This window comes from Cynocephalus volans, chromosome 4 (assembly GCF_027409185.1).
Source record: "Cynocephalus volans isolate mCynVol1 chromosome 4, mCynVol1.pri, whole genome shotgun sequence".
NCBI lineage: Eukaryota > Metazoa > Chordata > Mammalia > Dermoptera > Cynocephalidae > Cynocephalus > Cynocephalus volans.
In genome coordinates, this window is record NC_084463.1 from 91689407 (window position 1) to 91713813 (window position 24407).

A 24407-nucleotide genomic window follows, 5' to 3' on the forward strand; every position below is an offset into this window, starting at 1 on the left:
AACGAGGATCCTTTTTTCTGCAGTTTCCAATAACAAGTTTCTCATTTCCTTCTGAGCTTTCACCCTCAGCATCCTCCAGGTCCAGATTTCTGTGAGAAGTCTGTGAAACTTCACTGGAGCATCCTTAAAGTCTATATTTCTGCTAATCTTTTGTTCAAGGCAATGTAGACTTTTTCTACTGTAATCCTCAACGTTCTTTCAGCCTCTTTTCACTGCACAACTTTAAAGCCACTTCAAAGGTTTAGGTATTTGGCATGCAGCATCCCACTTCTGGTGCCAAAATCAGTATTAGTTTTCTATTGCTACCATCACAAATTACTATAAACCTAATGGCTTAAAACAATACGGATTTATACTTTATAGTTCTGTAGATCTGGTACAGGTCTCTTGAGAATAAAATCAAGCTGTCAGCAGGCTGTTCCCCTTCTGGAGGCTTCAAGGGAAAATCCATTTCCTATTCATTTAGATTGTTATCAGAATTCAGTTCCTTATGGTTGTAGAACTAACATTCCTATTTCCTTGCTGACTATAACCTGAGAATCATTTCCATTTTATCGAGGTCACCACTTTCCTTGGCTTGTGGCCCCCTTCCTTCACCTTCAAAGCCAAAAATGGTAGGTCAAGTCCTTTTCAAGTTACATCTTTCTGACCCTTTCTTCTGCCTTCCTCTTCCACTTTTAAAAACTCATGTGATTAGATTGGGTACACCGAGATAATCCAGGATTATCTCCCCATCTCGACCTTCAACCTTAATCACATCTGCAAGTCTGTTTTGCTATATAAATTAACATATTCATAGATTTGGGGACTAAGGTGTGAACATCTTTTGAGGGTGGGTTGGGGGCATTATTCTTCCTATCATATCCTCATATCACATCAAGTAATTTTTCCTATTCTTCGTGATGCTGTCCCTGGAGATCTCTCCACCCTTGTCATTCTTTGCTATCCCAGCCTTAAAGTGATGCAACCAAAACTCAATCCTCTGACCAACATGGAAAACACATATTTTGGTCCTTGCAGTATACTGCAGCATAATCCCGGTAAGAGAGTGTGTTTGGGTTGGAAAGGTTTGCTTGCAATGAGAACATACAGACTGGTGTACCAGGAAGTTCACAGGTCTTGGAGGCATGTCTGCCTCACCATTTGATAACTGCTATGACACTGGACATGTTGCTTAAATTATCCAAGTCTGTATTTCTTCATCTGTAATACAAGGCTAATATATGCATTGTTGGGCAGTTGTGAGAACTGAATGTACACTCAAACTGCTCATGCATCTCTCTTGCAGTCTAGTTCATGGTGTCACTATAAGTGTTATTACCAAATTATGAAATCCTTGGGGACAAGATCTAAGTACAACATTCCTTATCAGGAATTCCCAGGAAAATTCTAAGGCCAGAGCATGAGTTTTGAGGCAGACACATCTATCTATATTGGAATCTTGGTTCTGCTACTTATTAGCTTTTTTTATTTCAGCTCTTTGAATCTCATTTCCTTTACAAGACCAGAAATGCTCACATGGCAAGATTGTTATCAGAAATAATAACAAAGTGGAATTTATTCTGCATTGGGCACTTTACACACCCACAGCAACCTTTTGAGTTAATGCCATCATTATCTGTATTTCCTAAATGAGGGGAATTGTCATTTATGGTTAAGTGGTCATCTAAGAGGTTCAGTAACATGCCCAAAATTTACTGCTAAGGATGGCAGAATTGGAACCTAAACCCCAGTCTCTTCTGTCTCAGAAGCCTGGCATGTAACCCATTTGCTATCTTGACTACCTAGTGAATTGAGTGATACAGTGAGTAGCACATTGTGTACACAGTGAGTAGCACATTGTGTACACCTAATAAACACTCTTTCAGTAGGGTGCCCAGGTATCTCACAGTCATGTTACACAGCCATGAGGATGAGCGACTGCTTCGCTCTTCTGTTACATAACTCCCCACTTTGCAAGGGGCCGCCGCTTGTTGAATTTCAGGAGGGGCAGGAGGGATGCGAGAGTCATTACATTATTCGTGTCAAATTCCGCTTGTCTAATGGACTTGTTAAAAGCACCCTGCGTGGAAAGTGTGAGTCTTAATGGCATTTTATAAAAGTTGCTGTGATGAATTAGTGAATAAAGCAAATTAAAAACAGCTTATCGCTTTTTAAATTAGGTGATGGGGCACTGAAGCATTTTTCTGAGACGTGAGGATCCATTAATATCCAAAGGAGCCAGAAGCTGCTGCAATGTGTCAGCTGCTTGGTTTTAGGGACCCAAGTCTGAATCAGTGTAATCCTAGAGGGGCAGATTGTCCAGGATAAATAGAATTCATGGAGAGAGCATGTTGCCGAGCTCCTTGGCAAGGACATCCATTTCTTTTTTTTTTTTTTTTTTTTTTTTAAAAGATGACCGGTAAGGGGATCTTAACCCTTGACTTGGTGTTGTCAGCACCACACTCTCCCGAGTGAGCCACGGGCCGGCCCGGACATCCATTTCTAAAGGCAGGAGTGGGAAACTTCCCCTCAGAGACTCTTGAATATCTGACCTCCTGGGGACCTCCAGAAACAGTCTCTACCACCTCCCTCCTTGCAAATAGGGACACTGAGGCTGGAGAGAAGGGCTTTCAAAAGTCATCTGAAACATTTTCACAGACCTATACTGAGAATCTACCTTGGGTCTGGCACTCTACTGAGTTCTGAGGATACAGAGCTGTTTTAGATGTCTTTACACAGTCTAGAGGACAGCTACTAAGTGGCATAATTGGGACACAGATCCCCTGATTCAAAGCCCAGTACATTTTTCTAAATAACAATTATGACTTTAATAGTGTCTAACATTTATTTAGCACTCACCAGTGCCAGGATGGTGTTACAATACTTCACATATATATCTCTTTAATCCTCACCATGACTCTTTGAGGTATATGGTGTTATTATTATGCCAATTTTATAGTTAAGAAAATTGAGACCCAGACAGGATAAGAAGCTTGCTCAAGGTCACACAATTAGAAAGGTGTAAACCCTAGAGCCTGCCTTTTTGGCTATCGCTCATGAGCCTTGCTGATGACTTCTCTACATGCACTCCCCACACTTTACATCTGGGAGCCTGGAGCCAAGCTGATGGTTCAAGAACTTTGGAAATAAGAAATACTAGGACAAGAAAAGGGCAGTAAGGGGGCTTCAGGGATTTAGGGAAGAAGAGGTGGTCAGCCCTGAAGGGAAGATTAAAAGTCCTTGGTGCCACTAGATTGTGAGTATAGCCAGAGGGCAACAGGCTGGGAAATTGAGCCTGTATAATGAAATGGCTGAGAACGTGGATTTTGGAGTGAGACAGAGTTCATTTTATATTCAGTCTCTACCACATGTACTCATATATGTGTGACTTGGGGCAGGTCCCTTAACTTCCTGAGCCTGCTTCCCTCATCTGTAAAATGGGGATACTAATGTTTACCTTTGGAGTTGTTAGGACGTCAAATAAGTGACCACGAAGTGCCAGATGCCAGCTAAGGGCGTAAGTAGTGGTAGCCACCATGGTTATCTTTACCACCTTGTCACCACCACCACCTTTCAGGATGAATGAGGGACAAGGTGAAGAGCACTGAACTAGAATTTGGGCCTGGAGATCCAAGCTCCAGCCCTGGGTTGCTGCCACTAAGCCATGTATCCTGGGGTTAGTCAGTATGCCTTATGAGATACGTTTCTCATCTGTGAAAAGGGAACAGTAGTATGTCTATTGTAACTTCTTCATAGCGATTGAGTCACAAATAAGGTAGTACATGTGAAAATGCTTTGGAATCTATACAGCATTTTGGGGAACCCCAACACAACTCACAGAGTTGGTGATTCACTAGGAGGGTTCACAGGACTCAGCACAATCATGCTCATGACTGTGGTTTATTCTAGCAAAAGGATACAAAGCAACACCAGCAAAGGGAAGAGGAGCATAAAACAAAATCTGGAGGAAACTTGATGCAAACTTCTGAGATTCCTCTCTCAGTGGAGTCACACAGGATGTGCCTCATTCCTCTAGCAACAAATGGTAACAATAGGTGCAAAATGTTGTCTGCCAGGAAGCTCATTAGAGATTCAGTGTCTGGGTTTTTTATTAGGGGCCAGTTACATAGGCACCTTCTGCCTGGCACATACCACAATTCCAGACTCCCAGAAGGAAAGCAGGTGTTCAGCATAAATGATATTGTTTATACAAACAGTTGAGGCACAATGAGCCGTTCTTATCAAGAAATGGGCTCTCTGCTTCTGCCATCCACCATATGACACCTGCATCCCTGTAGAGTCACTGCCAAGAAAAAGGCCCTCAACAGATGTGTTCTCTGGACTTTGGGCTTCCCAGACTCCAAAACTATAAGCAATAAATATTGTTTCTTTACAAATTAAAAAAGAAATGGTGGGGATCCTCTCAAATCTAAGTTCCTATATGTCAGTTAAGGGCCATCCTTTCAAGCATCTTTATAATTCCTTATAAGAACAGTGGTCTCGAGCCTGCTATATTGATCGTTTTTTTGCACAGAGTAGAATCTATGGAAAGGATTTTTATTAGTATCCACTCAAAAGGGAAAGGGGAGATAATAACAACATCAGCTCATACTTACTGTTTGCCACTATGTGCCAGGCATTATTGTACACACTTCACGATTATTACCTTGTGTGATATTCCACCCATACAACAGCTTCATCATGGAAGTGCTCTTATCACCACTGTCATCATCATCACTGTGTTATATGTGAAGAAACTGAAGCCTAAGAGAGGTTAAGTAGCTTGCCCAGGTAACTAGCTGTAAGATTAGTATAGTGGACTGAATTATGTCCCCCCCAAAACTCATTGAAGCTTGAATTGTATCCCCCAAGTTATTAGAAATTTGGATATTAGAAATTTGTCTCCCACTACAACTGTTAAGAGGGTGGGAAATCCTGTTATGGTAATTGAAAGGTGGAACCTTGAAGAGGTGATTGGATTGTAGGATCCTGCAGAAGTGAATGGATTAAAAATGGTGGTCAGGGGCATGGCTTTAAAAGAAAAGAGAGGAGAGTCTGTTTCTCTCTCTCTCTCTGCTCTCTCTGCTTCCACCATCTTGCAATGTGAGACCCCTGGGTCACTGTTGCCAACACCAGATGGACTTTGGACTTCCCAGCCTCAGAAACTATAAGCAATAAATTTTGCTTTCTTTCTAAATTTCCAAGGTCCATGTATTTTGTTATAAGCAGCAGAAACGGACTAATACAATTAGTAAGATGTAGTAGGACTAGGACATGACTCCAGTAGTCTGTATTCTTAACCACTAAGACTATACTCTGCTACAGTCTGCACTGTGTCTACCGTGGGCTGGCTGCTGCATATGTGTTATTTCATTAATGTTCATAGCAGTTCCATGTGAATGTAGTTATTAGACTAATTTTGCATCAAAAACCTGTGGCTCGGAAATGTTAATTAATGTATGTCACATCACACAGCCAGAGAAGTGACAGCATCAGGAGTGGGTCTCCCCCAACCCCCTTTTTCTGACTGGGGCTTTGTCCAAGCTTTTGGTAGGGAAGATACAGATGGTCAAGGGAAAATGATTCATTCTGGAAGCTCATACCAAGAAACTCTCCCCAAATTTCATCTTTTCGGGACAGTTAATGGAAGAAGGGGCTATGTTACAAGTAGTTCAGCTTTTCCTGCAGTATTTAAGAGTCCTAGATGCTGTCTTCAGCTTTTTGGTTGCCATGACAGCAGATGTGACTTTCTTTGATGGGAAAAAGAAAGAAAGAAAAGAACCACACTTGATCCTCAGTGATTTTAGAAAAATGTGTTCCTCCAGATTTAGCTAAATTTAGATGCGTAGTGGTTATACTCCAAAGAAATTCTTAGAATGGAATCAAAGGGGAATAAACAGGGAGGTGGTAAAATCTGCTTTTCCAGGGACATCATATGCTATATCTGTGTGGTGGTGGGTTTTGAGAGGGGGGATGTAGCAGGATGTGGACAATATAGGATTTGTGACAAACTGTCACTTCCTTAAGACAACAGCTAGTTAAAATCTTGTGTCTTTTGATTCTGCTTCCAACTCCCTTATCTCACCAGTCAAACATATTACAGTGCATTGGCCTTAGCAAAGGCTCGGCAAGTGCTCCTTAGTAGGGGAAACATGATAAAGAAACAAGCATTATAATTCAGAGTGATAAGTGCAGTGATGAGATAATCTTGGCATTCTGTGGAAGAAAAAGATTTGTGGTGGTGTTCATATGATTATGATCTATACATACACACATAAACATAGATTTTTTTTTTCATTTACTGAATTGCCTTTTAATCATTTATTCAGGTTATTACATTAACCTCTATAACCATTCAATTTCAGTGATGGTCCAATATTCCATTGAGTGGAAGAGTCGCAGTGGACATTTATTTAAGTTATTACCTTTTTTCCCTGTTGTAAAGGAAAGAGTTCTACAGGCTGATACTTCTGAAAGGATTTATTTATAACAGGAATCCTTCATTCAGAAAGATAGCCATATTTCTCTTCATTATTTTTCTCTTTTCAGTCATTTTTAAAATTTAAGTGTAATGGGAGAAAATAAATCTCAATTAGGTAGTAAACGGTCTTTCTCATCTCCTGTTATCACCTTAGAACATATGATGGTCTCCAAGAAAAGAAGCAGACCTCAGTTTTAGGGATCTATAGCCTTCCCCTGCAACCATGAAGGAGGAGCAAGAACTAACCCCAATTGGTGGCTGAAGCAATGGGAATGCAGACTGTGATCCAGGGAGTCAACCTGAGAGCTCATTTCAAATGAACAATGGGATCCCAGGGCAAGAGTGAAAATTCAAAATCCAAATTCTAAGTCTGTGTTGCCAGAGATTCCTAACAATGTGCTCTTTTGTCATTTCTTCCAGAGCCATGTTTGACTATGACAAAAGCAAGGACAGTGGGCTGCCAAGTCAAGGACTTAGTTTTAAATATGGGGATATTCTCCACGTTATCAACGCCTCTGATGATGAGTGGTGGCAAGCCAGGAGGGTGACGCTGGAGGGAGACAGTGAGGAGATGGGGGTGATCCCCAGCAAACGGAGGTAAGAAAGCCTTTTGTGTATCAGAATAGCCATATCTCAGCTATCCAAGGAGTGGAGACGACGGAAGGAGATGGGGAAACTGTTCACAAAATAAATACTTAAGTGGGATGGTCAGTCTGCAGCAAAACTCTCAGTGGTGATAGGTGACCAAGCTAAAAATTCTCATTCTCCTCATATTAGGGTTGTACCAAAATTGGTGGCTGCGATAAGGCATAAAGGAAGAAAGAGGATCTGCCTCCACTGTGCTCCTTAAACTTTTACCAGCATCCTCAGGTGTAAGGTTATGCTTATCAACTGACTTGTACACTGAGTAGGTTTATTTCAGAGGCTCAACATTTACCAATGAATTTTATAGAAAGTCCAGAAGAAAACAAAATAAAGTAGGCTATTCACTAGACTAAGGTATCGGCTACTTAATACTCCAAATAATAATGGAAAAAACTGAAAACCTCCACCTTAAATTCAGCTTGGGATACGAGCTGTCAAACATCTAGTGAGGTCTAAAGACTGGGTTTACAACTATTTTTACTGTTTAACTATGCTATGCCTGTTTTCCACCCCACAATTCCTGATTGTCACTCAGATATTTAGTTCTACATCAGTGTTTTCTAAGAGGTCTTTCTCTTCCAAGCATTTCTTCAGCTCTGCTTTTGAAAAACAGAAATATACTTCAGAACAGCCAACTCCATCTGTCCCAGCAACTTCTAATCATCACCAGCAAAGAGGAACTTTCCTTCTCATGAATGTCCTTTTGGTACCAAGATGTTGTCCAAGAAACAGAAATTGTCTGTATCCTACAAGATACCTATGGTACGAAATCAGCCAGTAATGGTGCTTAGTCAAAGCGGTCACCAACTTTTCCCTTTGAGAAACCCGCAGCTTATTTTTGTACCTTTGGGAGGCAGGATTGTATATGAGTTAAGAGGTTTTTCAAAGGGCTGTCATCCTCACATCCAAACACCCAAAATACCTTTGTAAAATATCCTCGGTGAAGCCGAATGTTCATGTGCTGCTGCACATAAAGTGATACAGTGATTGCCATCGTGGGAAGACCCGGAATAACTCTCTGTGGGGCATTTGTGCCCCGGAGAAGACTGGACCCCATCTCTCTCTGTCTGTGAGCCATACAGCCTGGGGAGGGAATTTGGCAGGGAAGGAATCAGGTCTACTGTTCCGCAGAAGCTCTCTTACCTTTAGCAGGGAGGAGGCATAGTGAAGCTGCCAAAACTTCAGGGCGCCTCCCCATCCTCCACACCTGCACCTAGAGATCTCACACCAGCAGACAGCACTCTGGGTCTCTGTCAGCCTCTGAGCTCCTGGACGATTGTCTGACATTGCTTTGCATGGGCATTCTGACTTTGTTCCATGGCTTGTAGTGTTTTCTGAAAGGTTATGTGTTCAAAGCAGTGACTCTCTGCACTAGTTTGTTTATATTCTCCATTTCACAATTTCCACTTTTCAAATTTAAAAAATGTTGAGACAACATGCATTTCGGTTTGCTTTGATTTAGTTAGTCAGAGCTGTCTTGGGGAGTTGTTCTTGAGAAGAACAAACCGTCTTGTTGAATATGACCCCAAGGAAAGAAATGGAGTGGAGGAAGGAAATTTATGCAGGCATAGATTTCAGCTCATTTTAAAGAAATTCTTTTACTAGTTGGAGCTGCCTAGAGATGGTGCAGACTACCTGGGAAGATATAAAAGGGATTCAGATTTTGAAAGGGAGAGTCAAACTATGTGATTCCAATACAGTTCAACTTTTCAACCCTGAGGTTCTGTGATTCTAACCAATCTTGTCCATAGTCATTAATTTGTTCTAGCACTCCATCTTCCCCCTAAGGAGCATTCTCAGCATTATGCCTCTTGGAATAATTTTCTACCGCTGGTAATCATTCTTGAATTGGCTGTTTCTATTCTATTTTGCATGAAAACCATTTTAACAACCACACTACAGCTGGCCTGGAAAAGAAGTTTGTTCAGTGACTCGTATTTGCATTCTATTTCATGAAGAGTTCAGTAGCCCCATCTTCCTTTTTATTTATACCTATAAGTAAATTTCTGTCAAATTTTCTCCTTAGGATTTTAATTATTTTTAAAAATTACTTTTATTGTTTCATGTATTTATAAAAGTAACACCTTTCATTGTAGAAAAGTGGGAAAATTTAGAAAAGCGTAAAGAAAATAAAAGTCATCCATAATTCTACCCCATGAAGAGTCCTCAGGTACTTACTTTAATGTAATTTAAAATCTAAATACATTTATCAGATCAGTGTTATTCTTTAATTCCTAATTCCTTTCTAGCCATCTCCCAGTGTAATTCATTTAGAAATATCTCATAATGGACAACTTCAGTATATGACTTTACTCTACAAAAATGTTTCTCTATTGATCATTCCATTTACTCATCCCAATGAAACCATAAGATGAAGAATATAAATATTATTACTTTCCTCTCCTTTTTTTGAAGATGGTGAATGAATTTTACTTGACAAAACATTTCTCTAGCATGTTAGACACTGTTTTAAGCCCTTTGCAGTTATTAACTTATGTAAACCTCATTACAACCCTATGAGAGAGATGCTATTATTATCATCCCCATTTTACACATGAAGAGGTTGAGGCACAGAGAGGTTAATTAATTTTCCTGAAATTGCCCATCTAGTAAGTGACAGAACCAGAATTTGAATCTGGGCTATTGAATTTGAATTGCTCTTAACTCATATACAACCCTGCCTCCCAAAGGTACAAAAATAAGAGTTAACAAAATTTAATTGAGCAAGCATTGCTTGAGCAGCATTTGTGTGCCAGATGCTGTTATAAGGTAACTGCCTGGAGCCCATCATCTATGGGACCAGCATGTAACTACATCACAGCTACTCTGTGATTAGGGCAATCAGGCTAGAAAGGTGCCATGGAAAATGAGATGGCAGCAGACAGAGGATGGGTTCCATCTGATCACAGCACTGACTGTGTAGCATGCCAGGTACTCTCAAATACATGACTTCAATTTAATCTTCACAAAAACCTCATAAGGAAACTGGGGGTCAGAAAAGTCAAGTAACCTGCCAAGGATGTCCAGCCAGCCCACTGGTAGCAAGACCAGACGGCTTTCCACTGCACCAGGAACCTTACACTAGGTGCACTTGCCGATTAAGGAAATGGAGAGTCAGAGAATTCAATCCCAAAATCACACTGGCAGCACAGGGCTAAGCCAGGATTTGAACAAATGCCTTTCTGATGCCTCTATAAGCAGCAGCAAAAGTTTTGAGCTCTTCTCAGATCTACAGCTCTCATGTCTGGAGGCCAACATTTGGAGGTCCCCTCACAGGAAAGAGAGAAGTCCATGCCTTTGTCTCACCTAGCAGGGAGAGACAGACCATGGCAGTGGGCACCTGAAGTAGGGTACCTGTATTACCTCCCCTTTACAGGAAATTGAGACTAGTGATGGCAAATGACATATTGGGCAACTTTATCATGATCACCTTAGCAATAGTCTATCATGTGCTGAGTTCTTACTATGTATCAGACAATGCACTAGCCATTTTTTTTTTTTGTTATCTCATTTAACATTCATGAAACCTGAAGTTCTAAGAGGTTGCATGACCATCCTAAGTCACAGAATAGTAAGTGCAGAGGCAGGATTCAAAGCCAGGCTGTGTGATATTAAAACCTGGGCTCTTAGCATAGAATCTGTTTTCTGAGATTTCATAGATTGTGAGTGGCCAAGCTGGGATTTGTCCCATGGTCTCTCAATCCAAGTCTCTATTCATCGCTCCACCATGACTGGTCACCTAGGCTCTCAGGTGGCAGCTTGGGGCTAGCATTACATAAGAGTTTACTCACTAGACTTCACAGCAAGCCTGTGGCCACTAACTTGGCTGGCATTTCAGTTCTCCCACCAACGGGCCTGTGGAGCATAGGCAAAGGAACTCACAGTGACAAGTGATGTTCCCACTATCCAGTGCTCCAAGCCTGACCCCAATATGTGTTTGGCCAGAACCTGAAAATACCATATGGGAGCTGGGTGAGAGGGAGACAGTTGGGCTCATTAAAGCATGACCATTTTGTGCTCTCTGGAGATACACGGTGTCACAATCTATTTTTCAAATTTTGCCATCCAGTTTATGTTTTCAGTATTTTGGTCAGTGATGAGACTAGGGCAGGGCAAATTATTTCTGCTTAAACAATCTAATTAATTGGTTGAGTCTAAGTGTGGAAGGGAAAGTACAGCAGTGGTTCTCATTGTGATTTGGTCTGTCTATACAGGTGGTCCAACATTTCTTTGGATAAAGACCTTTAGATCTTAATATCTTTGTCTACCAAAGGACTTACTCAGTAAAATAATTAGAGCAGGTGATGCTAAACTTTTACCTAGATTCTTACCAAGAAAAAAATATTGTGAAATGGTGAACAACTTTTTATAAGAAACACTGGTTGTTTGGCAAGTCACTTAAACTCTCTTAGACTTAGTTTTTACATTGAGGTCAAGAACTAGTAGCCTCCTTGAAAGTTCATTCATTCATTCTTTTATTCACTCATTCAAAAAAGATTCATTAAGCACCTACTACATGCCCATGTTAAGCCCTAGAACATTGTATGGCTTATATATAACACTGGCAAAGTGCTTAGTATTGCTTCTAATACTTAATGTACATTCAAATGATAGCTATTTTCCTTTTTTCAGATTTTGAGCTTTTGGTGCCAGAGAAAAGAACACCACATTATTTAAAGCCTTAACTCCCATTTCAGCAGTTAACTATCCACATGCATCTCAGGAAGAACTGGAAGGGAGGAAGGGATTGAGGCAAATAAGTAAGAAAAGATAAACCACAGCCACTGCAACCAAGGAGAGAGGTTTGCAGAGAGCCCCAAGAGGCAACAGAGGCAGGCCTCTGTGATGAAAAAGCACAACTGTGGTTGCTGGTATGCTGAGGAGACCGACCAATACAATACGTGTGATATAATGTTGCAAGTAGGCATTTAGCTAAGCTGATTTCAATGTCAATAGGAAATTTATTCTAAATTTTGAGTCCAGCCTGTTATGGGATGGTGCTACCTCAGTGATTATATGCTTGAATCTGGTCGTGGTTTATTTAATACAGGACATTTGGGAGATGGGGATGCAAAGGGGTGGGTGGGGGGTGGGGGAGCGCTGGTTGTTATCATTTGTGAAAAACTCAGCCCAGACTTCTAAGGATACATATGGGCCTTAAAACTGTGGATGACCAAAAAAAATCTCATGTTTATTGAGAATTCCCATTGGACAAGGCTGGCATAGAAGGCCTTTAAATGCTGTTTCCCAAACTGAGTGGCTGTGGACAGACACTGACATTAGCTACTAGAGAATGTGTGTTCGGGTTCTGTTCCTACCACTTTCTAACTGGCAACTTTAAGTCTCAGTTTCATCAGCCATAAGAGGGGGTTGAGGAAATAGCTACATGGCTGGGCTATCGTGGGTATCAAATGAGATGATATAAATGTGAAGGAACTTTATTGAATAACTACATGTTAAAACTTCAGCTGTCATTTATATTATCATCATTATCATTATTAATGAAAGTTTCAACCCAAATAGAAAGCAAAACTTTCCAACTTCCTTCATGAGTGAACCAAAGCTATGTCCCTCAATAACGCTTGAAAATTTTTATTTTTATTTTTTCTATTAACTGTTTGAAAAATAATAATAAACCATAGCAAATATTAGGGGTGCATGTGCGTTTCTGTGTGTCTATCTGTCTGACTTAAGTTTCTTTGCAACTCTTTTAAGATTTAAGGGATGAACAACTAAAAGTGGCCTAAAAAGGACATTTCTTAAGAAAACTGAAAAAGATAAACTTAGAAACTAGGGGATTGGGAGGGGGGAACAGAATTAGACTGCTTTGTCTAAACAGTTGTTAGAGTCGAATACTGAGTTAAAACTAACATTAGGTGTATGTGATACCTGTGTGAGTTCGGTGGGTTCGTGCAGAATTCATTTGCATACCCTGATCAGATAACCACATATTCTCTGTGTGCTACAGTCATTTTGGCATCATCAAATGAAATAATGGTTCCCACCATTAGCCTAGTTCATGAAAAGAAGCCAGAATAAATTTAGGGCTCTACCAACAGTTTTAGAAAAACCCAAAGAAATGAATATGAATTATCATTTGCACTTGTATTAAAATTGAGGAAAGCTGATGAAACTCAGAGCTGGCATTTTCTCATTGAGCATCTTTCCATTTGGCAGCTTATCTTATCTGAAGTCTTTCTTGCTCTCCTCCCAACTGTTATATGTTGGGTGCAAGTAGAAACTCTCAGTGGAACATATTGCTTTAATATTTGAGGTTAGATTTGAAAAAAAATAAAATTCATCTGTTTCCACTCAAATATTCTATGCTCACGCTGAACTAAATATATTCTGACACTCCATTCTGTAACTATAGAAACGCTGATCTTCACTGTGTTTCAGCTGGAAACACAAAAGAGCTCAGTTAGAAAGGAGTATGCCGTTAATTATTGATCTATGAACAGCTTAGACTTCACAAACCATTAAGTTTCTGTAGATTCAAGTTTTCTCTTTTTCTCTTTTCTTTCCCAATTTTTGAAATTAGAGATAGCCATATTTAAATAAAAAGTCATGTGAAAACTATGCAATAGGTATTATTCTTGTTCAACAATTATTTTTTGAAGACTTGATGTAATACGCTGTTGAGTGATATGTGGATTTGCCCCCAAGAAACACTCAACTTGTATGTGCAATGCAACATAAGCAAACACAACAAAATCAAGAGAGAGCATTCACATAGAGTAGGTCCCCTGACTCCTTTTCCTTCTCTCCTGCAGTCTGTCTTCCACCTCCATCAGGGCCAGTAACTTAAAATGCTAATCTGATTCTATCACTTCCCTGATTTCTATCCTCTAATAATTAATGAGGACTCCCCAAGGAAAAAACCTAAGCCCTTAGTGTGGATGGATAGCCTTTGTGAGGGGCTCACCACTTTGCTAGCTTCACCTCCCATCCTGGATGTACCTGAACCAGAGACACTTCCTGCAATCTTCTAGCTCGCTCATATCCTCGGGTTTCGGCACATGTTGTTCCTCCTGCCTTGGAAGTCCCCCTCAACTTTTCCTGCTGACAAGCTCTTTCTCATCTTTCAAGTCTTAGATAAATTGATAACTCCTCTAAGATGCCCACCCCAATGCTTTCTACCCTTCTTTTTTAGCCTCCCAGTAAGATAGGGACTCCTCCATTGATATCAACAGTCTTATTGTACAGCATCACCAGTCTTTGTTTACTTCTCTGTTCTTGCCAAGAGCACATTGCTATGAGCACATTGAAGTCATGCTTTTAAAAAATGTTTTTTTTTATTGCCAGCTTCTTGCTTGATACATGGTAGGCACTCGATAAGCACATGAAGTGGCAGGTAAAACAATGCATCTGCAGAGATGACAAGAGAATCACATCGGGGGAAGGAAAAATTCAAAATAATGTAAAACATGTTTGGTCATCTAGTGAAGCTAATACACTAGTGTTCTTGAAGGGAAGGGAAGGAAAAAGGAAAAAAGGAAGGATAGGGTAAGAAAAGCTTGTCTAGTCTCCATTCTAGGTGTTCATCTCTATGGGCTTTATTTATTTATATTTTGAAATAATTTTTGATTTATTTATTTAAGCATTTAAATAACAAATATCATTTTTTCTCCCTCATTGTTCCTTCCAAATACTGTGACTCTCAGTACATGTAACACAAAAATTTCAAGGGATGTGTTAGAAGCTTAGAGACTTTATACCAAGACTTTTTATATGGAACAAATGAAGAGAAATATTTTAGAACACATTTTATTTGAGCAGCAAGCATATGAAGAAGAGGTATCCACTTAATAAGGAACTTAATCACAGATGTCTTTTCATGTGGTAAACTCTCTGTTTTCAATTTTCTTTAGGGTGGAAAGAAAAGAACGTGCCCGGTTGAAGACAGTGAAGTTTAATGCAAAACCTGGAGTAATTGATTCAAAAGGGGTAGGTACAAAATGATGGAAACACTGTGTTCTCTCAGTTGCTATGGATTTAACTATAATTAACATTTAAGATTTCAGTAGCAAATAAATTATGAAGCTACCAGAGAGTAGAGCACTGTTATAAATGTATTGTTAAAAGTAATAATGTCATTTCTGATTAAATGGAGATATGGTAAATATATTAAATACTGGCAATAAAGCTGCTAGTGGTCAGCAGAAATGATGTGCTGATGAAAGTGATGTAATGACTGTGGTGAAGGTAAAGATAGTTTAGGTGTTTGATTCTTTAATTTTTTTTAATTAACATTCTAAAAGGATGAATTTTAAGAAAGATATCTGCTCATCAGAAAATATATCTAGTCTGTTACACATTATAAAGCTAACACAGTGGCCATGGAAATATGCACATGGATCATCTAAGTGAATACGTGGATTGTTGTGACAGACATAGAAAAGAAGAATTAACAAATAAAACTTAATCACCAAAATTAAAATATTCATTCATATATGCACATGTACATCTTTTTTTAATAACAGCTTTGTGAGGTATAATTCACATATCATACAATTCACCCACTTAAAGTATGCAATCCAGTGGTTTTTAGTATATGTAGAGTTGTGCATCATCACCACAATCAATTCTAGAACATTTTGTCACTCTATAAAGAAATCCTGTATCCATTAGCAGTCATTTCCCATTCTCCCCCATCTCCCACCCTGACCTAGACATAGCCAACCACTAATCTACTTTTTCTCTGTACATTTCCCTATTCTGGATATTTTATATAAATGGAATTGTACCCTATGTGGTGTTTTGTGACAGCTTCTTTCACTTACATAATGTTTTCAGGAAGCATCTATGTCATAGCATGTGTAAGTACTTCATTTTTTTTAATAGCCAAATAATATTTCATTATGGATATACCACATTTAATTTATTCATTTATCAGTTAGTTGATGGACATTTGGGTTGTATCTAATTTTTAATTCTCATGGAATTATCCAATGCTGCTATGAGCATTTGTGTACAGACTTTCCTGTTGACATATGTTTTTATTTCCATTGGGTATGTACCTAAGAGTGGAATTGCTGGGTCATATGATAAGTCTGTGCTTAACATTTTGAGGAACTGCCAGGTTGTTTTCCAAAGCAGTTGCACCGTTTCACATTTCCATGGTAACATATAAGGGTTCTGATTTCTCCACAACCTCACCAACACTTCTTATTTTATGTCTTTCTGATTATGGTCATCTTAGTTGGTATGAAGCAGTATCTCACTGTGGTTTAGATTTTATTTCCCTAATGACTGTTGATATTGAGCATCTTTTTTATGTGTTTATTGGCAATTTGCATATCTTATTTGGATAAATGTTTATTCAGATCCTTTACCCATTTTTAAATTGGGTTATTTTGTTGTTATTGTTGAGTTGTAGAAGTTCCTTACATATTCAGGTTATTAATCCCTTATCAGAGATATATGCTTTCCAATATTTTCTCCCATTCTGTGGGTTGTCTTTTCACTCTCTTGATAATGTCCTTTGATACACAGAACTTTTAAATTCTGTGAAATCCAATTCATCCATTTTTTTGTGTGTGTGACATGTTTTTGGTGTCATCTAAGAAACCATTGCCTAATCCAAGATTATGAAGATATACATCATATTTCTTCTCAGAGTTTTATAGTTTTAACTCTTACATGTAGGTGTTTTGATCCATTTGAGTTAATTTCTGCATATTTCTAGAGGTAGGGTTTCGATTTCATCCTTTTGCATGTGAATTGTCTTTTTAATTTTATTTTTGGATTGTTCATTGCAAATTTATAGAAATACAATTTTTTTTGTATATCGATCTTATATCCTGCAACCTTGCTAAACCCATAGTTTTTTAGTGAATTTCTCAGGGTATTCTCTATATAAGATCATGACATATGCAAAAAGAGAGAGTTTCGCTTCTTTCTTTCCAATATGGATGACTTCTATCACTTTTTTCTTGCCTGACTGCTCTGGCTAGAACCCCTAGTACAATGTTGGATAGAAGTGATTAGAGCAGTTATCCTTGTCTCACTCCTGGCCTTAACTGGAAAGCATTTGATCTTTCACCATTAAGTATGATGTTAGCAATGGCTTTAAATCTGTTTTTAAAGGAATAATATTAGTATCTTATTGTTGTACTATAAATTAACTTTCCTCATTTTCTCTCTTATTCTCTTTCTCTTCATGTCCCTTCCTTTGTCTTTCTGTTCTAACAATTGTGGTTTGTGAGTATATTAGTCTGTTTCTGTTGCTTATAAGACGATACATGGAACTGAGTACTTTGTAAGAAAATGAAATTTATTGCTTACAGTTTCAGAGACTGGAAAGTCCAAAGTCCAGGGAACACATTTGGTGAAGGCCTTCATAATGGCAACAGTGACTCAGAAATCTCACATGGCAGAATATGGCAGAGCAGAAAGAGAGTAACCTCTTATATGCTCCTCTTAAAAGACCTCAGAACCATGCCCCTGGCCACCATTTTCAATCCATTCACTATGCTCAGTCCTATAATCTAATCACCTCTTCAAGGCCCCACCTTTCAATTACCATAACAGAGTGTCCCACTCTCATCAGTTACAGTAGGAATTAAGCTTCTAATATATGAACTTTAGGAATGCAATTCAATTAGTCCACAGTAGTGAGCATCACACAAAACCATGAGTTATGGTCAATAGGTGTCACCATGAAAACCAAAAAGAAGAAAAACTATCATTTGTCAGGGCTTTTGAAGCCCAAATAAAAGCACTGCCCTTTGTATTTTTAAGTAGACATATCACTGGGCAGCCTAGTCATTGACATAATAATTTGCTTTCCCCTAAAACATTCAGGTGAAATAGAAATTTATTTAAACATGCAGTTTCATTCTAAAAAAATAAGGTGAGGATATATGACATAATGACACAGAGTTTTTTCAAACAAATACTACTTATGGGCCAGCCCCATGGCTCACTCAGGAGAGTGCGGTGCTGGTAGCGCCAGGGCTGCAGGTTTGGATCCTATATAGGGATGGCCAGTGTGCTCACTGGCTGAGCATGGTGTGGACGACACCATGCCGAGGATTGCAATCCCCTTACTGGTCAAAAAAAAAAAAAAAAAAAAAAAACAACAAAAAAAACCCCACATACTACTTATATACAAGAGGGTAGGATTTTTCAGTGACTCCTGGTAAGAATTTAAGGATAGATTTCCTGTTTGTTTCATATATATATGTAATTGGATATGTATCAGAGAATTTTTATTGACTATCTACCATGTGTCAGACACAGGGCTAGAATGTGTGAAAAATATACAAAGTATAAAATAGGCCCTTCTCCCCAAGAACTTATAACATCAATGAGAAGCCAGATGTCTTTTTGGTAAGGCCAAAATTCTTCATACTTACCAATGAAAAGAATGCAAATTCTAGGACTTGAATGGCTGTTGGTAGAGAGGACTAATCATGTGGGAAGGGAAGCTCTAGAGTGAAATTCAACACGATCAATAACCTGGCTCTGGCTTCGGTTTATTACTAAGTCACCATTGTTCTTTGGACCTTATTAGCAAAATAACAGCTTTAATCTATATTAGGTGTGTCAAACAATTTTCATCTCCTACGTAGACTAATGGATTGTTAGTTACTACCTGGAGTATTGTGTTGAAAAGGAGTCTATGGCCATATATGATCTTAGAAGAAAAAAAAAGAAAAAGTGTCATGATCGAGTCATCCATAGCACAATGTTAGGAAATGTTCTCTGTTTGCAGTCCCTGGATTCAATTATTTTAATGGTTCTTCCATCAGTAATTTTCCATGAGATTTATGCATGCCTTAATTGGTAATAAAACAAAGTTTTCCAAATTTCCACGGGAATATACATCAATGAGAAGACTTGTCCAGAAGTAGAAAGCAAAGGACAATTAAAAAGAGAGAAAGTGCACTGAAGAAAGGAGAGACCAACTTTGTGGAAAGTTAGAAAAGCTGAATCAGGAGATCCATGCACTTAGCGCAGGGCAAGGACTATAGAAATAAGTCGTTGTTGCAGAGGCCTCAGTCAATAGGACCTTGGAGTAAATCCAGCATAAACTGAGGAGGAAATTTGCTTGAAATGAGAAAGAGAAGAGGGCATTTTAAATAACCTTCCCATTAGCTGGCATTTAAAGAGTACTGTGAAATGTCCTGAGGAGTTCAAAGTGAAAACCATGGCTATTACCCTGGAGGAGCTTAGAATCAATTAGTATCTGTGAAATCAGTCTGTGACAAGAGCCTTATTAGTACTATAGGAGCTATGAGAATTCAAATTAATGGGCATGAGAATGGCCAGAGAGCACTTCAAAGAAGAACTTAGACTTTAATTGGGCTATCAGTGCTGGAGTCACTTTTCCAGAACTATCCATTTAATAAAATAACATTGAGTGCTGTAAAATACCAGGCACTGTGCTAGGTGACTCGAGGTACAGGGGGGAAAAAATTAAGAAGATAAGGTTTCTTATCTCAATGAGCTCACAAAGAAAAGTATACGTCGACAAACAATGACAATACAATGTCACTGATGATCCCTATAAATTTAGGGAATTAACAGCCTTCATTTTAAAAATTAAGAGACTGAGCCTCAGGAAGACTAACTAGCTTGTCTAAGATGACACAGTTAGTAGGTGCAAGAGTCAGGTTTAAATTCAGATCATTTTGACAGCAGAACATCTGCCCTTTCTTTCCATTACTTCATGCTATATCTGATTAGAGCCCAAAGGAAGGAGAGCATCGCTAATTATGCCTTATGTAAGAGAGAAGACTTCAAAAATGTGATATTTGATCATGATCTTGAAGTTGCAGTAGGAGTTTGCCGCACACAAAGGAAAACGCATAAACATGAAATTACAGGCATTCTGAAGTAGGGTTGATGACAGAGAAGAAAGCATCTGGGAAGGCCCAATAGCCAGCCTTAATCCACCCTGTCCTTCTTACCAGGTTGTTGACTTTGCCACAGAAAAGAATTCGAGAGCAGAGTCCGAGTAGAAAATGAGAACAGATTTAATGTAACAAATAAGAGACATAGATTTCACAGAGAGAATGCAGCCTAGCTCCAGAGATGGAGCAGGGCCCACACCAAGTTTAACACAAAAGTAAGAAATACTCACATAGTTTAGCACAAAGTGCAGGCTGGCTCAAGAGAGTGAGCAGCTGCTTGCTGAAAGTAAGTTTATTACAAAAGGAAAGTATATACATCTCAGCCAGCAAAATGGGGTTTGGCCCCAGGAAAGTGAGCCACAACCCTGCCTTCTGCCAGAATTCAACTTTTATAGTCTTGCTGTCTAATACTTATTCTTGCTATCTAGTGAATATAAACTCCCCTTTACTGAGCATGCTTGGCTATCATGGTTCTATAAGCCCTTTCTACAGAGCATGCCCAGCCACTGGATTTGCATAAGTCAAACTCCTGGGGTCTCACCTTGGTGCTGAAAATAGGTCCAACTAGCAACAGTAACTCTCCTCTAGGGGAGGGCCTAGAGGAGGGACCTAAGATCTTGGGGAGTGGCTTGAAACCCAGAGGTATGTTCTGTAACCTAAGCCTATGGAAACCAAGCCCCTCCTATCTCAGGATCAAGCAAGTCAAGGACACCAGTGCACAGACGTTGGCGGAAGTAGTAGCAAATGGGGTTGACAATGAAGGACAGGAGGTCAGAAAGCTTGTATATAAGACCTGTTTACAAGGTTTGGAGCTTATTGAATTTTGAGACTATCAGTGAGAAAATCTGATGCTCTCTATTTGTAAGTTCCTGTTTGTGACAAATGAAATTCTCAGGTTTTCTATGCACTTTGTGTGCTTCAGAAAGTCTGTGTCTACACACGCAAAGACAAGTAGACTGTTTTGTCAGTAATCTGGATAATTCCAGCCTACCCAGGCCCCTATGCTCCACAAGGTCATCAGTTTGGATGGGTCTACTTGAGACCCATCTCAGTTCCCCAGATCTCAATACAACCAAGCTGTCCTGGTATTGTCTGTCAAGTTCTTAATGAGTCTCCATTCAAACCAGCTGCTAGTGAGAACTTAATCACTCCTTAATTTCTTTCATTGTTCTAACTTTTTTCATCAATTTCCTAACCAGCCATTCTGTTACTGATTGAGAGGTTTAAGAAACTGCATAATTTGCAACAACATGGATGGACCTTGAGAGAATTATATTAAGTGAAACAAGTCAGGCACAGAAAGAGAAATACCACATGTTCTCACTTATTGGTGGGAGATAAAAATAAATAAATAAATTCACACACACACACACAAAAAAAATGGGGGGGGAGAAGAAGACATAACAATTACAGTTCCTTGAAGTTGACACGACAAGCACACAGAAAGGATATTGTTGGGTGGGAGGGGGAAGAGGGAGGAGGGAGGGAGGTTTCGGTAATAGGCCACAGCAATCAACCACATTGTATATTGACAAAATAAAATTAAATAAATAAATAAATAAATAAAATTTTAAAAGAAAAAGAAACTGCATAATCTTCAGAATCAAGCTGTTCTGCACTGAAAAATCAATGATTATTTAGTGACTTATACTAAACTTTGTTTTTATTTCTAAGTCCCTTGCAATTTTTTTATTATTGAAACATAATTGATTATACATATTTGTGGGGTACAGAGCTGACTGTCAGTATTTGTGTACAATATGTGATGATCAAATCAGGGTAGTTGGCCCAATCGTCATTACAAAATATACTCATTCTTTGTGTCCATTAGCCCATTTCTCCCTAACCCTTTGTAATTTAAGGAAGGTAAATATGTAGGAGAGAGTATGAGAGCTGTCAATATCCTTACTATATGTCAGCAATGTACAATGTATAAGTGTCCCCTTTGCATTGTAAATTCTTTCTAAAGTAAGGTAGGTTATAAATAAATAACTAGTCCTGTTTATCATCAAGCAGGGACATAACAAAGGTGATAGCTGTAATTTAAAGTAGTAGTAGTATACATTGTAAAAGTCCAGCCAGTTTACATACATCTGTTCATTACCACCACAAAACTTCAAAGAAAATTATTTATTCCCTTTTTTTATACTTAAAGAAACTGAGGTTTATAGAGGTGAGGATATCTGAATTCCAAAGTCCATAATTCGTTTATAATAGCATGCTTTCTTCCTGACTGAAACCATGTCACACTTGTGTAATTTAAGAAAAATGAAGAAGTAAATTGAAATAGGTTTAGCTTTATCAAAAATGAACTTGGACATAAATTCAAATACTCAGGAGGGGAAGCTGGTTTCCCTGAATGATGTACATCTTTCTAGATAAGAGCATTTCTGAACTGAGCTCATGTCTACACACTTTCTCTACTGTGGCCTACCGGAATAAAATGAGGAGACAAGTCTTGGTAAATGTGTTCATCTGGTCACTTAATAAACATTTATTAGATGCCAGTTCAAGTTACTTTGATAGGCAATGTGGAGTTGTAAAGACGAGTAAGTCATGGTCACTGCCCTGGAGGAGCAGGTATTCTGGGGGAATGAATGGGTCCTATAGGAAGGAAGTGGTTAATATCAAACAAGAGAGACAGAAAACTTACTTTTAAGTTCAGAAAAGGAGGAGATTCTAGCTTGTAAACTGAGAAGATTTGAACGGGGGGACTTAAAGAATTAGTTAAATTTGCAAGATGTGGGGTCAGGAAGGAAGGAGTAAGATACAGGATAAGTAGAAATAAAGCATGTTTCGCTTTCATGCAAGAAACAGTTTATGAAGGAGAATAGAAGGACTCAGAAGTGGAAAGTTAGACTCCAGTCAATTCTGATGCCCTAAATTTTCTGGAAAACTTACACTTTACCCTATAAACAATGAAGAGTTTTAAGGGCTGTGACTAAACCAGACCTAGTAATTTTCTCTGGGCTCGCACCCTGAATGTACCTGGAACACTGCCCATATATCACGACACTGTGAGGGCCCCAGGCAAAAATCCAAGCTACTCATCTGTGTGTGCCCAGCACCCAGCACAGTGTCTACCCAACACGTACGGACTACTCAATGTACCCTTCTTAGAGCAAAGGGAAGCGAATGATCAGATGTGGGTCCAAAAGGTCAATCTGGCAACTATTAGAAGGACAGATTGGAGGAGAGAGAGACTGACAGTGGGAGTTGTCCAAGAAAGCTATTACGGCATCTGGGTGTGAAATTCTGAAAGTTTGAACACAGAACAGGGTCAATAGAAAAGGAAAATAGGAAACTGTTGCTAAAGAGATCAGAAAGGACTATGATGCTTGGACATCTGCCCCAGTGGTTTCTAATAACATTCTATTTCCTTTTCCAAAGACTTGAGTTCCCATTAACAGGAGATGTTGACTGTGAGGGGAGAGTGGGGCAGCGATGAAGTTACAGTGATAGGGTGACAGCAACCTCCCTGAATCAAACTGCAGCTGGCATTGAAAAATCTCAGTTATACTTTGTGGATTCTTGGCACTTTCCATATGGCCATTGACTCTTACTATGTCATTTACAGATGAAGAAAGTGAGAATCATTTCTCTGGGACACACAGAGAGTTGGTAGCAGAGCCTGCCATTGTGCCATTTATCAAAAAAGTGATTTGACGGTGTTTTGTGAGCAAAATGGGAATTATATTTGCTTCATCGGGGTGAGTTATGGTGACTGAATTTGTAACAGCTTCAAAGTGACATTTTGAGTTTCAAGAGAAGAGTTATTACTGCTTTCAAAAGAAAGCTCCATAATAGAGCCAGTCTTTGGATGGCCAGATCCAGGTAAAGAGCTCATATGTCCAGAGATCTACGAAGGAGGGGTGGAAGGAAGGGAAGCCATGCTGCACCACTGCACAGGGCATCAGGAAGGCAAGCTTTGCCCCCAAAGAGTTTAAACTCAGAAGAAGCTCCTCCTCGTTTCTTTACTAGCACTCTCCTATTCCAGGCCCTCTAACAGCTTTCTAACTGGTCTTCCTGGCTCATCTTTTTTCTTTGAATTTTTTCCCTATAGTGCAGGCAGGGTGGTTTTAACCAGACTTACACCTTTACATAAAGAACAAATATAGGTACATGTTTAGTGAATTCTACAGCATCACTAGCCCAGCATGGGGGGAGCTGCTAACTCACTGTATTTTCTTTTGAATGTGATAATCACATTTGTCCAAACCTTGAGCTCCCCTGTCCATGGAGAGATCCCCTGTCCACCCGAGCAACACACAGGTAATTCGCTGATAAAGAAGTGCTGGTGGCTTCTCTGCAGATTGTTCCCAGAAGGGCCACAATCAACTTTCTGTGTACGATACATGTAAGGAGGGTCTTATCTAAACCCAGAAAGCCAGTGGAATGCAATGAACATTTTTGAATGAATAAATATATATTATTTTACT

General features: G+C 39.2%; 1 protein-coding gene across 11 annotated transcripts in view; it reads left to right on the forward strand.

The window, feature by feature from the left end:
* The window catches only part of DLG2 (discs large MAGUK scaffold protein 2), a 2032915-nt gene that overhangs the window by 1946569 nt on the left and 61939 nt on the right, over positions 1–24407 (forward strand). For all 11 annotated transcript variants that reach the window (XM_063094161.1, XM_063094165.1, XM_063094169.1 and 8 more), the window contains 2 exons: positions 6884–7060; positions 14980–15055. In XM_063094161.1, coding sequence (XP_062950231.1) covers positions 6884–7060; positions 14980–15055 — 253 coding nt within the window. The remainder of the gene's footprint in view (positions 1–6883; positions 7061–14979; positions 15056–24407) is intronic.